Here is a 19,131-nt window from a genome sequence, read left to right as displayed (position 1 = left end):
GAAATTGCATATGCATGATATGGAAAAGTCTGTGTAAGTATTACTGGTGTTCCGTTAAGGCGGAGCTCTGAAACCAGAATTTCAAGGGTGATGCAGAAAGACTGGCCCTTCAGTCCTCGGAGTGGCTGAGTGAGGCCTGAGGCTGCTGAAACACCTCGGCCAGCTATCGGGCCAGCTATGATTTTGATTTTCTCGCTGTGTTGAACAAATGTCCTCATTTTCTGTGTAAGCTATGGCATGAAAAAAGTGAGGCAGTATTGCCCTAAAGGATACAGCAGCGCTTTGGAAATGTGGTGGGATGAGGACAAATACTGTTTTCCTTATCAGTCAGTGTTCTTGGGTGCAAACAACAGAAACTTATTCTAGCTAATTTAACCCACACTTTAGTTGTCTGGGTCTGTCCATGTCAAATTTATTCCCAGATCAATGAACATTTGAAAGTATTTTCTACATCAGGCACTTGGGTTTTAAGTATACAAAGACAGTATTCTGGATGGGAAACTTCTTCCATATGAATAATTTAAGATATTTGACATATTTTGTTTCTATCCTACTGTAGTTAAAGGGGAGGATCTGTTTATCTCTGTTGACTGGTTAGGAATTGATTATTTGGTGACAGTCTTACCGAAGGGGTAATTATAATCACAAATTTATAGTCTTTCTTGATAATTACTTTAAATTACTTGTACAAATATTTTAATCCCTATTAGCTTAGAAAAATCTCCACTGGCCATTTATAGTATCACTTATTTCCTTGTACCCTTTTCTCCCTGTGGAAGTTGTTGCAGGCTTTTGAAAAAAATCCACATTGATCTAATATCCTATTTCTTTGTAGTTTTGTTATTAAAAATATCTGAATACAGGGTGACAGGTTGCCTTTAGGGTTTAGTTTTTTGGGCCTCTTGAGAAAGAGAAGTAAAGATGAGAAAGACCAGACCTAATAGAGGTTCTTACTTAGAGAAAGTGAATGGGAGAGGAAGAGATGCTTAAACAAACAAAAAGGCTCATGCCTACAGAGATTCAGAAATAGCCTTTAAGGTATTGTAAAAGCTGCCTCTTTCTGCCTTTCCCGGAATCTCACCTTTGATGGACTTTCTGGAGCGTTCCTTCTCCTCCTCTAGGCTGACCACTCATGAGTTCCTCTTAAACTGATCATCATTTGGGCAGTCGGGGTGTGCTGCTGAGAACAGGCCGTGTAACTCGACCTCAGGCTCTGAGTCATCGCCGCTTACAGAGGCTTTGAACTTTTATAGAATTCTTTGTCATATTTTGTTGGTGAGAGATCAGAATACATACTTGGACTGTTTTCAAGATAGCTGCAGATGTTTCTGAAGTATAGAGTGTGTTTAAATCTAATTTATGTAAGTTAGATTAGTTAGATGTCACATTCTGTTACTTGTGTGCTTGTTCATTTATGCAGTAAATGTCATTTAAAGACCTCAATTTATTTTTGTTTAAATGTGAATGCAGTGCGAAAAGGAATCTCTGTGTGTGTGTGTATTAGGTAGAAATATTTATTTTCAAAAGAACAGTTTGAGTACGTTTTAACTGTAGTGGGAAGGTTGCCTGGGAAGGTTAGCTACTGTCCTGTCAAATTGGACTTTTGAAGAGAGGGCCAGTTTTGGTGTTTTTCTTCGGATGGTTTTCACAGTGATTCTATATTCTGTTATTATCCTTAGTATTTGATCTTAGTCTTCTATCACTTTTCATCATATAGAGAACATGGGTGATGTACCAGGTAGTTTCAGACACACACACACGTGGCAGGTGGTGTTCATAAGCATTGAGCTCATTCAGATTTATGATTGCAAAGGTCCTTCACTCAATTGTATCTCCAGACACTTTGCTGTATAAAGTAACATTCATAGCTTCTGGTACTTTGGGGGCCACCTTTTCAGTCCACTACAGTCTGCCTTCTGGCCCCCATGTAGTCACATCTGCCCCACATGCAAAGTACATTCACTCTCCTCCATCATCCCCAGAAGTCTTAACTCATTACATCGTCAGCTCAAATCCAGACCTCATCTAGACATCATCAGTTCACCAGTCCTAAATCTCATCATCAAAAGCATCTAAATCAGGTATGGGGTGAGACTCTTGAGTATGATCCACTGTGACACAAAATTCTTCTCCATCTATGAACCTAGTAACTAGAAGATGAGTTATCTGCTTCCAAAATACAGTGGTGGGTCAGGCATTGGGTAACAGTGATGGAGATTCCCATTCAAAAAGGGAGAAAACTGAAGGTTCAGAGGAGTGAGCAAGCAGTCCCAAGCAATTTCAGAATCTAGCAGGGCCTGCGAATAGTCCTCTGCCTTTAAGTATTTCTTAAAGGCAAATTTCCAAGAAGTGAAAGAACATATTCATTTGAAGCTTCTTGTATATTGCTGAACCTCTCACCAGAGGTTACTTTTCTACCAGCAGTGTATTTTGCTAGTGATTCTTTTACCTGGTCACTCTGATCACCATGTTATCATTTAAAAAAAAATAAATGTATGTGTAAAAATAAAACCTCTAAACTTTCCCAATTTCACATGAACCAAAATTTTAACTGTTTTTGGTGTTACGAGTACCTTTCATAATTTTTTCTCAATTTTGCTTAATTTTTCATACCCTTGCCAATTTTTCTATTTTTTCTTCATTTGTGTGATGTTTTTATATATTTAGAATTTCTGATTTTGTATTACAAGGATTTTCCCAAGTTTTCGTTTAATTTTTTAAAGGTTTTTTGGTAAATACGGAGTTTGCTTTTTTAATACAGTCAAATCTGCCATTTTTTGTGGAGTACCTTTTGCATGTATAGTTTGAATGTCCTTTCTCTACTTGCAGTCAAATAAAAATTATTTAAAAAAAATTTGGAACCCAAAAGGGCAACTTATGAGGAAAATTCATGTTGTACTATAGTTATGTCTGACAGTGAGCTTCTTAGGAACTGCCGTTATCCTGTAGAAAGGCCCATCCCTGAGAGCTGATCCAGCTCTTGTCCTGCAGTCCTGTCTGACTAGCATGGCACGCTCAGCCTTCACGTCTCGTGAAAGCACTGGGCTGAACAGGTTGAGCCCTCTAATCCATTTTCTGAATCCACTGAGGTGGGAAGGTGCTTGGATGGCAGAGATGTTGTTGGAATAGGTATTGATTGATATATGTATAATGAAGTGCAAAGAGTGAGTGCTAGGAAAAGTATCCTTAATATGTACATGAAACCAAGGTGTACTAAAAATGTGGGAAAACCCAACTCTGTTACAAAATTTCCATATAGTAGGCCCCTGCATTAATGATTTTGTAAGATTTATTGACATAGAAAAAAATATGGTCAGTGACTAGAGCATATTACAAAACAGTATTGTGATCCAATTTTAATTGTAGAGGAAAAGATAATGTCTCTATGTATAGAAAATAGTGTGCATTAGATAATGATTATTTTGGGGTAACTGGACTTTCAAGTGTATATACAAGTTTTTAAAACCCTATATATTTATAGGTATATATATAATATTTTATACATTTTTGTTTCTTTATCTTTTCTGAATTTTCTGGCTTTTCTGTAGAGGACTTTTTTTTTTTTTTTGGTATAATATAAGGTATTGATACTTTCTCCCTTCCCGTACCAAAGAAATTGCCTCCCCAAAAATGATTATTTGGTATACCTGTGTTATTAATTTGAAGTTGACTGGACCATAATGCTTTTAGGCCATTATGATTGCAGAATGCTTCATATTCTTCACTCAGTTGTTTATATTACATTCGAGGGAAAATGATTTTTATTAAACTAAGGAAGTAAAATGTAACACTGGAAAGATGCTAATATTTTAGTATTTTTCAATGTATCTGCTGAGGGGAATGATTTTTATTGTGGTGTTTTTACTTACAAAAGCCTTAGCATCTCTGAACGATATAAACTGGAAGCACTGAGCATTGTTTTCTGTTGTTTTGGAGATAATGAGTGATTTCTGGTTAGTAACAACTTTAGATCATTTTTATTTACTTTTTCTTAATTCTGAGCAATTCTTTGCCACCTTTCAAAATATTAATTATATGTTAAAGCAAAATTTTCTGCCTTTTGGAGTGAATTTCTTTTGCCCTCAGAATCCTACCTGTTTTATAGTACTTGAAACTTTTACTTTTTATTTGTTATTTCTTAGGTAAACGCAAAGCACTGAAGTTGAATTTTGCAAATCCACCTTTCAAATCTACAGCAAGGTTTACTCTGAATCCCAATCCTGCAGGAGTTCAAAACCCACACATGTGAGTATTCCTGGTAATCAAATAAAAGGCTCAACTCAAGCAAGGGTTTTAAAGTTATTGTGTTTTATGAATTTTTTCAAGTCGAGGGGTTGGTATTTCTGTTATCCTCTGGGCCATTTGAAATATTACTGTTTGAACTCAAATAGAAAGCTGTTGATTCTGTAGTCTGAAGTAGGCAAACACAATTTTCCTTTTTAAAGTTGACTTGAAGGGAAAGGAAGAGCTGAAGATCCAGTTACATTTATATCGTTTTAGTTTCTCTCTTATTGAACTCTGAGAATATTATTTTTACCTCTCCTTCTGAATTTCCAGTTAAGTTGTAAGTAGTATTTAAGAAAACTTAACTCTCTCCTGTAGATCTGCACAAATCATCCCCAGTTACTAGTTGACAAAATAGATTTCCATTCTTAATATACTGAGTGTCTATAAGATTTCCATGTCATAGTAGATTGAAAGAATATGTACGTGTCAGTGATTTTTTAAAAATTGACTCCCTTAATATTTTTAAATTAAAAAATAGAAATGATATTGTAGCATTTTACTGAAGAGTATTAGAAATATATTAGTTAATTTAAAACAATCTCGCCATAATAATATTTTACAGAAGCCTTTGAATCAAAGTGAAGTGAAGTATTAAATAATAATGTTTTCTTCTTCTCAAACCTGGCAAGAACATGAAGGGTCAAAGCCAGTGGATTTACATTTCTACTAATGTCCAGAAAAATAATTTTCACCTAGTTCTAATATTGAGAACTATAAAGCAAGTGGTGGAAGGTATGGTTTAAAAAGCTGTCAGAATCCATTATTTTATAGTTTTGTAATAATTCCTCAACAATCTGTATTCAAACTTTATTAGACTACAGATACATTTATTCTTCCCAAAGAGGCACATTTATTGCTGTTTGACATTTGGTATACATTGTATTTGCAAACAGTAACACATTGGTAGAAGGTAGACTGTCTAGCAGTAGGAATGTTGAAAATATTTTATTTTTAAAACATCAGTGTCTAGAAGAAAGCAGCAGATACGTGTGTCTGTACGCTCTTATGCTTACACCTATCACCTAAAGGGGAATGAAAGAGATTTTCAATGAAAACTGAGTGGCAGTTTATTTGCCTGGGAGTGGTGTCTGTCAGCTTTATTAGACTGCTGTCCACAATGAGACTTCTTGTCAGAGCTCAACCTTGTTACCTTCTCTGAATCATATTGAGGAAGGAAACTCTTAGTACTGCTTAATTAGTCAGAGCTCCAGCAGCAAGGAAACACTGTTAAAAGAACCTCCTTCCTCATTTCCTAGAATTTCTAGTGAAAGCTAGTACAAAAGAACTTAAAAGAACCTTAAAAGAACCTCCTTCCTCATTTCCTAGAATTTCTAGTGAAAGCTAGTACAAAACTAATTCTTGAACATATTCCATTTCTGTTGCCTTGGTTGCCAGCTGAACCACAAATTTGAAGTCTAAAAAAGAAGGATATGTAGTAATCGCCAAACTTAACAAATCTTTCTTTCTTTCTTTTTTTAAAAGCCCCCTTGGACAAAGAGAAAGACAACCTGATTTGCATTTAGAACTAGAAAAACATTTACATATTTGTACTCTCTCCCCATTAGACTTTCTTCATGTCTAGGGGAATTCATGGACAGAATCTTTTTTTTTTAAACAGTAAACAGGGTGGTGAAGAAAAAGCTTTCTTCCAAAATTTGAGTCTATCAGGCTTTTTTTGGTTTTTCTTTCTTTCTTTTTTTAAACTACTTCATAATAATCCTGTAACCAGCTAGGTTTCTTATTTATCTCTTCCCAGAAGGTGTTAAAAGTTTGAGAGGACACAGTAATAGGCATCTTTGTGATAGAATCTTTGGAATTTGATTCTAGTATGTAAAAGTTTTAGACCCTGCCTTTGAGTTTTATTATTGCACTCGTCTGTTATCTGGATCAGGAACAGGCAACTACTAGTATTGATACTCATCAGAGACAGTTGTTTCCCTGCTTTGGGCAGCATATCTTCTCTACCTTCCCACTGCCTTCCACAGGGATCCTCTGTATTCTTCCTGTGTATTGAATACTATCAGGCACTAAAAACCACTGTTGATCCCTGCTTAGGATAAGTTTGCAATTAGAAGATATAACTTGCAGTAGGTGGAGGCTTTGAAAAAGATACCTCTATGCCATTTATATGTGTTTCCTTCTTTTAAAATTTCCTTGCATTCAGTTCTTCTTGAACTTTAGTTATAGATATAAATATAAAACTTTTTAAATGAGTTTAGGAAAAGATAAGATGAAATATAAGTAACTAATGAAGTTATGTCCCAGGGACTAGTTTCAGATCCATCTGACATTTGATGTCTACTGGGTGCAGGATTCTGTGGACGATTAAAAAAAAAAAAGATTAAGACAGTGTCCTTATTTTCTGAGAAATAGCAGTTTAAATAAACTTTCAAGAAGACAGAAATTCAAGAAGTAAGGCATAAGATATTACAGATCAAAAGTCAAATGAATGGTGCAGGAGGGGTAAGAGCACTTCAGATAAACAACTTGGTGAAAAGTTTCACAAAGGAACAAGGTTTGAACTGGATTTTGAAAGCCTCCTAGAGGAGGCTGGTTAGGTGGATAGAGGGGAGAATGGCCTTCTGGTGAGTGTCAGCGCATGCTAAATTTGGGGACCATGTGTAGATCTGTTTCACTGTAGTGGAGATGTTAGTTATAGATTACCTATTTCTCTCTCACTTTCAGCATTTTGCCTTTATTCTTGGTGTTCTATAATTATATGAGAATATGCTTAGGTATGGATCATCTTTCTGTGTACCGGATGAATTGTTTTAGTTTGAAGAGTCACAAATCTTTTTCTGAGAGTTTCTGCTGCTTTTCTTTTGATAGATTCCTCCATGTTTTTCCTATTCTCTCTTCCAGAAATGTGTGTTATTTGGTTTTGGTATCTCTGAATTCTCTCGGTCTTTGACTTTTATATTTTCTATTTCTTTGTTTTCTTGCTTTATATTCTAGGAGATTTCCTTTATTTCCTGACCCTTCTATAGAATATTCTGTTTTGGGAATTGATTTTTTATTTCTAAGAGTTGATTCTGGCTTTTTCTTAGTATCCTACTCTTAATTTGTGGATGTAAAGTCTGGAATTTAAAAATTCTTTTCTATACTTTAGGTAATCTATTTCCTCAAGGGTCACTTTTTCTTTTGTCTTTCTCCTTTGTGTCAGCTTTTTTCCACATGTCTAGTAGTTCTTGGTTGTCCATTGATAGTTGAGGATGAGGAAATTAGAAGACTTATTGGAAGCTCTGGTTAGAGGCAGCCAACTGGTGGGCTTGACTTGACTTTTCTCTGAATGGTTTGAGTGCTGGCTGTTAGGCCAGGAATACTCTAGATGCCATAATGAGTAGGCCAATATTTGCCCTAGTAGGCATTGTTTTTTCCAGATAGCATGTTTGTTTTCTTTAGAGACATACTCTCTCTTCATTTTGGGGCAGGTGGAAAGGAAAGGAGGAGCTGAGTAAACCTTTCTTCTGGAAAGAATTTTAATCGCTCTTCCATTTCCAGGCTTTTATACTTTCCAGCTATGAATCCTCTCTAAGGTTCTGTTGGGACCATTACCTATCTCTCGTCTCGGCGGCATGCTCCCCTCCCACCATGTGTTATGGGTGCTAGTTTTCTCTATTGCTATTTTTTTTAACCCCTTATTATGGAAAGTTGCAAATATATCCAAAACTGGAGAGTGGTAGCTGAATCTCTATTATTTATCAGTCAGCTTTAGCAGCTTCAACAGTTAATATGGCCAATATTATTTTTGTCTATTCCTCTACCCTCCTTAGTTTTTTGGTTTTTTTTTTTTTTTTTTTTTTTTTGCAGTACGCAGGCCTCTCACTGTTGTGGCCTCTCCCGTTGCGGAGCACAGATTCCGGATGCGCAGGCTCAGTGACCATGGCTCACGGGCCTAGCCGCTCCGCGGCATGTGGGATCTTCCCGGACCGGGGCACGAACTCATGTCCCCTGCATCGGCAGGCAGACTCTCAACCACTGTGCCGCCAGGGAAGCCCAACCCTCCTTAGTTTTAACCAAACCTCAGACATATTATTCCATCTATAAATATTTCAGGATGTGTTTCTAAAAGACAAGGACTCCTTTTTAAAAACACGATCATAATATTATCATTATATCTAGTAGGATAAATGATTCTTTAATATCGTCAAATAAGTATTATAGATTACTTCATCACTTTTTTTTTTCAAGTTTGAAGCAGGAACTAAACAAGGTTTTACACTGCACTTGGCTGACAAGTTTTTGAAACTACTGTAGAGTCCCTTCCCTTGGAATTTATTAGTTTTGCTTTGTCTAGATATTTTTGTCTGCTTTCAGGTGTTCAGAAATTTGTCTAAATCTCTGTTTCTTTATTGTTTATTTCCTTTAAAAAATCATTCTTTTCATTTGGGTCCTTAGAGAGTCAGGAGACAACCTGGTTTTTAATTGGTTTTTAATTATCATTGGTTAAAATTATAAGTATTTCCAACACATGAAAAAGTGAGTGTTAGAGACTCTTGTATCTGCTACCTAGATGTAAGAGATGTTAGCATTTTGCCATTTGGCTCTTTAAATGAAAGATTAAGCTGTAAAACTAAAGAGTGCAAGGAAAGATGAAAGGAAAAAAATGTTTGGCTACTTTTGACATTTCCATCAGGATTGGATTATGCTAGGCACTATATGTCTTTTTGATACCCCAAGGGTATTCTTATAAATGTGGCAGGCTTGTGCTAAAATCATGTTCTGTATATAAAATTTGACATGAACAGAAGTAGATAGTCCACTGCTGTGTTCTGTGCTTTCATCATGCTGAGTGATGTGCAAGTGCTCTCAGTGTGCTGAATCATTTAGAATGCACCAAATATGATTGTTATTCTGAAAGAACAGCCCTTTTATCTTCACAACGTATCAGGATTGTACAAGAAGAACCACCAGCTTAAAAGCTAACATTGGAAATAAATAATGATGAGTAAAGATACATTTGGGGGCTTAAGCTAAACATTTGGGAACCATATGTTGTAAATTTAAGGGGCTCTGTTTTGTTGAGACCAAGAGGATCTCATTTTTCTTTATTATATTTGAACAGAAAAAGGCTCAGTTGTGCCATAGAACATCTAGGAGGTAGTTTTAAAAGAAGTTTTGAAGTCCCCAGTTAATCACTAGTATTCTTTTTTTTTTTTTTAATTTATTTATTTTTGTCTGCATTGGGTCTTTGTTGCTGCACGTGGGCTTTCTCTAGTTGCGGCGAGTGGGGTGCTACTCTTCCTTGCGGTGTGTGGGCTTCTCATTGCGGTGGCTTCTCTTGTTGCGGAGCACGGGCTCTAGGTGCGCGGGCTTCAGTACTTGTGGCACGTGGGCTCAGTAGTTGTGGCTCGCGGGCTCTAGAGCGCAGGCTCAGTAGTTGTGGCTCTTGGGCTCTAGAGCACAGGCTCAGTAGTTGTGGTGCGTGGGCTTAGTTGCTCTGCAGCATGTGGGATCTTCCCGGACCAGGGCTCGAACCCGTGTCCCCTGCATTGGCAGGCAGATTCTTAACCAGTGCGCCGCCAGGCAAGCCCAATCGCTAGTATTCTTTTTTTTTTTTTTTTTTTTTTTGCATTATGCGGGCCTCTCACTGTTGTGGCCTCTCCCATTGTGGAGCACAGGCTCCGGATACGCAGGCTCAGCGGCCATGGCTCACGGGCCCAGCCGCTCTGTGGCATGTGGGATCTTCCCGGACCGGGGCACAAACCTGTGTCCCCTGCATCGGCAGGTGGACTCTCAACCACTGCGCCACCAGGGAAGCCCCAATCACTAGTATTCTTAATTCCATGATGAGTCTACTCAGTAGAGCATCATCTTAAAACTCAGAACAGTAATTATAAATTACGTAGGCACTTATTGCTGGTTAAATTGTGGAAGCTTTATCTTTTAAACATATTATCTTGGATTAACTGTTTTGTTACTACTGGAGTCCTGGTTTCTATCCCAGCGTCATCATGGTCTCTGTGACCTTCAGTGTGTCACTTAACTCCGATTTTAGTTCAGGCATTGAATTAGGATAGTGACTTTCATTATTTTGTGTGGTGAATGGCAGGGGGTGGGGGAGAGAAAATGAATATGAACAGGAATGAATATGAATCAAGCCAGTGTTGTGCTCCTTTCCTAAAATAAAATCTTGTGCATGAGCCTGACAGGCTGTTTGTGGAGGTGGGAGAGAGCTCTGTGGTCTTGTCTACCTTCATTCCTCAAAATAGTCCCAGGACATCTCTGGTCAGTTCCTGAGTATGAAAACCATGAGTATACTTGAGCTTAAAACTTTTTTTCCATCTCTGAAACTTTTAATGTAATCATAGTCATTTGGAATCTCTACATTTCTGTGGTGGAGCCCTTTCACGTAATGGCAGTAATTTTATGGTAGAAATATTTATAGGTACAAATTAGTACCCCAAATTTAAAAAGGCCAAATGTGTCAAATTCTGTGGGGTAATTACTTATTTTGGGCTGGTTTCGATTTACTGCTGCAAACTTTTTTTTCTTACTGTAGCAAAATATGCATAACATAAAATTTACCATCTTAACCATTTCTTAGTGTACAGCTTAGTGGCATTGAATACATTCATGTTGTCGTGTATCCATTGCTACCATTCATCTCCAGAACTCTTTTATTTTCTCAAACTGAAACTCTGTATCCATTAAACACTAACTCCCCATTCCTCTTTCTTCTGGCCCCTGGTAACCACTGTTCCACTTTATGTCTCTGTGAATTTGATCGCTCTAGGTACCTCATGTAAGTGGCATTATACAATACTTGTTTTGTGACTGGCTTGTTTCACTCAACGTGTCCTCATGCTCTCCATCTGTGTTCTGGTGTGTGTCAGAATTTCCTTCTTAAGGGTGAATTATATTGTATGTGTATATGACATTTTGTTATCCATTGATGGGCATTACAGTGTTTCTGACTTTTGACTCCAGTGAATAATGCTGCTGTGTGAGATAATCTTTCAAAACTTGCATTCTTAAAGTTCAGAGGTATTTAATCTTTCCCTCAGTTCCATACTCCACCTCCATGCACCTGATGGTTGTACTTGGAGGGCAGTGGTACTAGGTGTGACTGAGCTGATTCTCTGTGTGGCCCTCCACCCTTGGAGAGTCACTAGTATAATTCTCCTTAAGCTGGACTCAGGTATTGGATGTTAATTCTGAAATATTTATTTAAAGAAATTAATGTGATAAATGCTGTTAAGTTGCTTGTCTCCCGAAAATGAACTTAGTTTTGGTGTTTTAAATCATCTTGATTCTTGAATCGGAGACTTAGACGTAGAATATATAATCTGTAGTTCTTTACCTATAGTACTGCAAAGTTCTGCTCTTTAAAGAAATGTCTGGTTGCTGTGCTTTAGATGAGTTTTCCAACCCTTTGTAATCAGGCAGCAAGTTTTTGAGTTCTGATTTACTTCATAATGTTACAGAAGTCCTTTGCCTTTGTAGTGTAGGCATGTTTCTGGAAACTTCTGTCTGCTAATAAGGAATTCTGCTATTTAAAAGAAACATCCTCTCTTTTCAGAGTATTCTTTCTTATTATTATTATTTAAAATTGAGTCACAGTATAATTACATTACTGTTCTTGAGCAAATGTGTTTGCCCCAGAGTTAATAATTGCCTCATTTAATGGTTCACTGTGAATCTCCTCTCCACATAATTAACTGCTTAGGTGATCTCTCAGTTCTTTTTTTCTAGAGTCATCTGTCTATCTATACAGTACTCTTGCTGTATTCTGGAGTGGTTGCACTTTATGGCTGGTGCCATTGTTTTGTGAATGCCTATGTTACTCTTCTGAATTTGATTCCCTGTTTCGGGGATTTCATGTTTTCTTCCTTCCTTCCTCCCTTCCTCTCTTTCTCTCTTTCTTCCTCTTTCTCTCTCTCTCTCTCTCTTTCTTTCTTTCTTTCTCTTTCTTTTTCAGTTTTTCTCTCACGTTTTGGGGGAGTATATCTCCTAACGGCTTCCTAAGATAAGTGTTTTTTCTTAGTAAGTAAGGTTTTTGGGTCTTTGCATGTCTGAAAATGCCTTTATCTAACCCTCTTAATAGATTAGTAGTTTTATTGACTATAGAATTCTGGGGTAGACATTTTTCTTCAGAGTTTTGAAAGCGTTGCTCCAGTGTTTCCAATGTTCAGGGGTTACTGTTAAAAACTTATATGCCATTGTGATTCTTGAACTTTGGAATATGACCTGTTTTTTTCTTTGTGGATGATTGTAGGATTTTGTCTTTTCCCCTGTGTCAGAAATCTGCTTTGGTTTTATTTTCCTTTTCTCTTCTCCTTCCTTTCTTCTTTCCTTTCACTGAGCTCTTGGTGGACTCCCTTAAACTAGAAACCACTATCTTTCATTCTAGGATATATGCTTTATTTTTCTTTTATTCTTTTGATTTTCTCCTGTTCTTTTTTTTTTTTTTTTTCCGGTACGCGGGCCTCTCACTGTTGTGGCCTCTCCCGTTGCGGAGCACAGACTCCGGACGCGCAGGCTCAGCGGCCATGGCTCACGGGCCCAGCTGCTCCGCGGCATGTGGGATCTTTCCGGACCGGGGCACAAACCCATGTCCCCTGCATCGGCAGGCGGACTCTCAACCACTGCGCCACCAGGGAAGCCCTCTCCTGTTCTTTTGATTTTCTCCTTTCCGGTAGCTCTCCTGCTGAAACTCCACTTTAGGTTTTGGACCTCTTAGTTTGAGTCCCTCTTTTTCTTAACTTTTTTTCTCCTTCAACTTCGTATGTATTTTCACTTTTTGTTTGTCTTTGGTTGATCCTTGGTTGTCTCACACACACATGCATAAAAGAGTCAACCAAAAGGTGATTGGAAGCTTTGTGATTTGCTTGGTGATACTCCCAGTGAGGAGAAGAAGAGGTGCCTGATTTTTTCCTTTGGAGAATTAATTACCCAGTGTCCTTTTTTGAAAAAGAAGTGGGCATGGATTAAACTCAATTGAGAGAATGATTACAGATTCTAAATGAATCAGAAAGAAAGAAAAAGTGTTATAACAGTGTTCCTAAATATTTAAATGCCTAGGCAAGGCACACACAGAATCACTAGACAGAGTAATGAATAACAACATTAAGGAGCTAGGAAAAGAAGAGCAAATTAAATCCAAAGTAAGTAGAAGAAAGGAAATAATAAAGATAAGAGCAGAAATTAATGAAATAGAAAATGGACAAATAATAGAGAAAGTCACAAATTCAAAAGTTGTTTCTTGGGATTCAATAAAAGTGATGAACCCCTAACAAGACAGATGAAAGAAAAGATTAAGTCCAAGTTATCATTGTCAGGAATGAAAGAGGGTAATCACTACAGATCCCACAGACAGTAATAGCATACTAAGGAAATATAATAAGTAACTTTATGCCAATAAATTTAATAACCTGAATGATATAGACAGATTCCTTGAAAGACATAAATAATAAAAACTAACCCAAGAAGAAATAGAAAATCTGAATACCCCTATATCTGTTAAAAATTGGATTTAGAGTGAAAAACTTCCACTTTCAAAGGAAACTTGGGGCCCCAGATGGTTTTCCTGGTAAATTTTATCAAACATTAAAGGAATAAATAAGACTAAGCTTCCACAAACTTTTTCAGCAAATAGAAGAGTAGGGAGCATTTCCCAGTTCATTTTATGAGTTCAGTGTAACCCTGATATCAAAACTGGAGAAGGATATTATTAAAAAAATACTACAGACCACTATCCCTCATGAACATACACTTGAAAATCCTCAACAAAATATTAGTAAATTGAATCCAACAATATATAGAAAGGATAATATGTCATGACCGAGTGGGATTTATCTTAATTTGACACTTGAAAATTATCAATATAATTCACTGCATTAATAAAATAAGGAGAAAAATGGCATAATCATTTTAGTAGATGCAGAAAAAACATTTAACAACATTCAATATCCATTCATTATAGACATTCTCATTAATCTAGGAAAAGAGGGGGGAACTTTCTCAGCTGTTTAAAGTACATCTATGAAAAACCTATAGCTAGTATCATACTTAGAGACAAAAGACTTAATGCTTTCTCCAAGATTAGTAATAAGACAAGAATATCTGTACTCATCAGTTCTATTCAGTATTATACTGGAGGTCTTAGCCAGTGCAATGAGGTAAGCAGAAGAATTAAAAGACACGAAGATTGGAAAGAAAGAAGCAAACCATAGGACTTCCCTGGTGGTCCAGTGATAAAGAATCCGCCTTGCGGGCTTCCCTGGTGGCACAGTGGTTGAGAGTCCACCTGCCGACTCAGGGGACACGGGTTCGTGCCCCGGTCCGGGAAGATCCCCCATGCCGCGGAGCGGCTGGGCCCGTGAGCCATGGCTGCTGAGCCTGCGCGTCCGGAGCCTGTGCTCCGCAACAGGGAGAGGCCACAGCAGTGAGAGGCCCGCATACCACAAAAAAAAAAAAAAGAATCTGCCTTGCAATGCAGGGGACATGGGTTCCATCCCTGGTCAGGGAACTGAGATCCCACATGCCACGGGGCAGCTGAGCCCGTGCACCACAACTACTGAGCTCGAGCGCCTCCACTGGAGCCCACGTGCCGCAAACTACAGAGCCCACGTGCTCTGGAGCCTGCACGCCACAACTAGAGAAGAGAAAACCTGCTGCCACAACTAGAGAGAAGCCTTCACGCCACAGTGAAATATCCCTCATGCCTCAACAAATATCCTGTATGCCGCAACTAAGACCCGATGCAGCCAAAAAATAATAATAATAAGTAAATAATCTAAAAAAAAATAGCAAACCAGTCTTTTTTTTTTTTTTTTTTTGGTAGATGATATGACTATATGTGTAGAAAATCCTAGTTAATTTACAAAACATTAGAATTAAGTGACTGGAGCAGAGGTGCAGGGTACATGATCATTATTCCAAAATCAATTTAAAGCATATTAGTAAAGGAACACCTGAAAAGTGGAATTGAAAAAATGATTGTCAGAGAATGAAAAAGTATAAAATACTTAGTGATAAATTTAGTGAAAAATGCATAAGACTTCTACACTGAAACTACAAAACTATAATATGTTGCTGAGAGAACTTAAAGACCTAAATACATGGAATTTATATGGAAATGCAAAGGATCTAGAATAGCCAAAAGCAATTTTATAAAAGAATAAGTTGGAGGACTTAAACTTCAAGGTTTGCTATAAATCTACAGTAATTAGGGCTTTGTGGAAGGACATTAAGGATAGACAAATAGATCAACAGAATAGAATAGAAAGTCCGGTAGACAAACATAAAATCCATTTTAAAAATAAAATTTATATTGGAGTATGGTTGATTTACAATGTTGTGTTAGTTTCAGGTGTACAGCAAAGTGAATCAGTTATACGTACATCAATACTTATGTCCACTCTTTTTTTTTTTTAGCTTCTTTTCCCATATAGTCCATTACAGAGTATTGAGTAGAGTTCCCTGTGCTGTACAGCAGGTTCTTATTATCTATTTTATATATAGTAGGGTGTATATGTCAATCCCAATCTCCCAATTTATTCCTCCCGCATTTATCCCCTAGTAGCTATGTTTGTTTTCTACATCTGTGACTCTACTTCTGTTTTGTAAATAAGTTTATTTGTACCCCTTTTTTTAGGTAATCAATATCATGTGATATGTATCTTTCTGTGTCTGACTTACTTCACTCAGTATGACAATCTCTAGTTCCATCCATGTTGCTGCAAATGACATTATTTTGTTCTTTTTTATGGCTGAGTAATATTCCATTGTATATATGTACTGCATCTTCTATTTACAACAGCCAGGACATGGAAGCAATCTAAATGTCCATCAACAGAGGAATGGATAAAATCCACTTATTTTTGATCAGCTGCCTATACAGTTCAGTGGGGAAAAGGAGAGAATTTCCATGGTGAGGGAACAACTGGAAGAAGGAATGGAACAGAGTAAATCTTGATTCCTACTTTATGCCATACGCAAAAAGTAGTTTGAGATGGATCATAGATCTATGAGGAGAAATTCTATAAAGCTTATAAAAGAAAATATCCAAATCATATTGTGATCTGGCATAAGGAAAGATTTTTTTGACAGGACAAAGAAAGAAATAACTACTAAAAAATGATAGACTGGACTTTACCAAAATTTAAAATTTCTGCTCATCAAAAGCTTCTTAAGAAAATAAATAGGCAAGCTACATACTGGGAGAAAATATTCACAGTTAATATATCTGACAAAGAACTTTAGTAAATATAATGAAGTATAACACAAAACAAAGAAAAATATGGGTTAAAGACTTCACAGACATTTCTCCAAAGTGTATAGGAATGGATAATAAGTACATGAAAAACGTGCTTAACAGCATCATTAATTAGGGAAATGCATATTAAAACCACAAGGAAATACCATACATACTGTCAGAATGCATAAAATTTAAAAGACCATGCAGTATATTGGCAAGTATAGGGTGTAATTGGAATTCTCACATATTGTTGGGGAAGTAGAAAGTGGTATAATCACTTTAGAAAACTCTTTGATAGTTTCTTATAAAGTTAAACATACATCTACCCCATGACTCAGGAATTCTACTCCTTATTATTTACCCAAAATGAAAATGTCCTCAGAAAGACTTGCATACAAATGTTCATTAAAAACTTTATTCGTAATTGCCCTCAAACTAGAGACAACCCAGATGTCTAATAATGGAAGAATGGATAAACAAATTGTGGTATATAATTCAATGAAATTCTCAACAGTAAAAAAGAACAAAGTACTGATGCCCACAGTCACATTGATGAATCACTGAAAATGCTGAGCAGAAGAGACCAACACAAGAAAACACACCGTCTGATTGTATCTATGAAATTCTGAAGGAGGCAAAACTAATTTATGGTGGCTGAAATCAGACAGTGTGTGTCTCTGGAGGGGACTGAAAAGCATGGCTGAAGAGAACTTTCCAGGGTGATGGAATATCCTATATCTTGTTAGGGTTGTGAGATATAAGGGTGTACGTGTTTGTTAACTCATCAAACTCAGTACCTAATGGTTTGTGCATTTCACTATATGAAAATGATACTGCAATTACGAAAAGGCCAGAACAATAATGATAAAAATTATGAGTATATTATTTACTTTCACTAAACAGTACTTGTGGCTTTCTGTTCTTATTCTCAAAGCACCTCTGTGTTTCATCAGTCACTTGATAAGTATATGCACCCTGTGTTTTTATTGGGTTTGGCTCCTGTGCCTGTGACAAATTTTGTTTCTGCCCATTTGGTTTCCCTTGTCATGATGTTTGAAAGAGACCTAGAGTGAAAAGTTAAAGAAGGTTATCAGGTAGCTTTTGAGGATTAATCTGGAACATTCATCAAGTCACATGAGGTGTGGTGTACACTTAAGTAGTTATAAGGTGCAGGGACATGTTGTCTTTACTGTGCTTTTAAAAGCACATTTACCGGTGGTGTTTGCTTCCCCCTCTCCCTCCCTCTCTTTCTGTCTTTTCTCTCTTTCTGTTTTTAAATATAGAAAAGTATAAAGAAGAAAACCAAAATGGCCCATAATTTTACTGTCCAGATAATTGATGTTACCCTTTAAAAAATGAGTAATATATGCTTCTAGTAAGAGAATTCAGTTGGTATCGAAAGTTATAAAATAAAAAGCTCCATGTCCTTAATATTGCTCTCTGAAGATATGACTTTATTATAAAGTATAATATGTCCTTGCAGAAAAACTTGTTCATATATCAAAATATGTGATAATTTATATAAAACCATGAAAATATTTATACAAAAAGTAGTTTTATTATACACTGCTTTGTAGCTTGTTTTTTTTTCACAGTACATCTTGCAGATATTTCTAAATTAGCACATACCCTATTTTTCAGTCAGTTGTATACCTTTCATTGCATTTTATAGCCAATTTAGTTTATTTTCATTTTTAAATTAAAAACAGTGTTTTAAGAATAACTGTGTGTTAGTGAAATGTTGCATTTTTTTAAATTAAAAAAATTTTAATGATTATAGATTGACAGTTTTTGGCCTTTCTCCTATGTTAGGAGACTTGGAAGGCGCAGCTGTGTCTTCTCAGCCCTGGCACCATTGACATTTTAGGCTGGATAACTCTTTGCTGTAAGGACTGTTCTGTGTGCTGTAGGATGTTTGGCAGCACCTCTGGACTCTACTCGCTAGATGCTGTAGTGCCCCCCTCCCTCAGTTGTAAAAACCAAAAATGTCTCCAGACCCTTGGGTTGCAAAGTTGCCCCTGGTTGAGGACCACTGACGCACAGAGCATTGCAGGTACACCGGATGGTTGCCATTGCCTCTCCTGCTGGAGGAGCTGCAGAAGTCAGATACAAGAGACGTGTTCCTTCTTAGCTTGGGGTTTCAATGGGTGCAAAGAAGGGGAATGTAGGGAAGGGATATAGGGATATCTCATAGAACCCAGGGAGTGCATCAGAGTTTTGTGAGCGACTGACAGCTGTCAGAAACCAAAGCAACCCGATAGGTGTTCTGTCATATGTTCAGCAGCTGTTTATTGAATGTCTGCCATCTGCTAGGTACTGTGGTGGCCACTGGGTATTTCATGTTGAGAAAAAGAGATGTGAGTGCTGCTTCATGAAGCCTAAGGTTTAGAGGTAGACACAGACATTCAGCAAATGAATGAATGAATGAATGAAATTATAAATGGTATACCTGCTATTGAAGGACTATAACCCGATGCCATGAAAGAATGAAAGAGGGGCCTGATTTGGAGTGGAGATGGTGAAGAGATAGCCATGGAAGGCTTCTAAACCTGTGTAGCTTTTTACTAGGTTTGGGGAAGGGGCTGATAAGAATGTTCCAAGCAGAGGGAATAGCATGTATTTGTAGTTTCAAGATATCAAGG

General features: G+C 37.1%; 1 protein-coding gene across 3 annotated transcripts in view; it reads left to right on the top strand.

The window, feature by feature from the left end:
• Positions 1 to 19,131, top strand: part of MAP2K4 (mitogen-activated protein kinase kinase 4) — a 104,842-nt gene that overhangs the window by 26,584 nt on the left and 59,127 nt on the right. For all 3 annotated transcript variants that reach the window (XM_067715999.1, XM_067715997.1, XM_067715998.1), the window contains one exon: positions 4,143 to 4,245. In XM_067715999.1, coding sequence (XP_067572100.1) covers positions 4,143 to 4,245 — 103 coding nt within the window. The remainder of the gene's footprint in view (positions 1 to 4,142; positions 4,246 to 19,131) is intronic.

Source organism: Pseudorca crassidens, chromosome 19 (genome assembly GCF_039906515.1).
Source record: "Pseudorca crassidens isolate mPseCra1 chromosome 19, mPseCra1.hap1, whole genome shotgun sequence".
Lineage (NCBI taxonomy): Eukaryota > Metazoa > Chordata > Mammalia > Artiodactyla > Delphinidae > Pseudorca > Pseudorca crassidens.
Note: the sequence above shows the minus strand (reverse complement) of the source record. Positions and strands in the feature narration are given on the sequence as shown.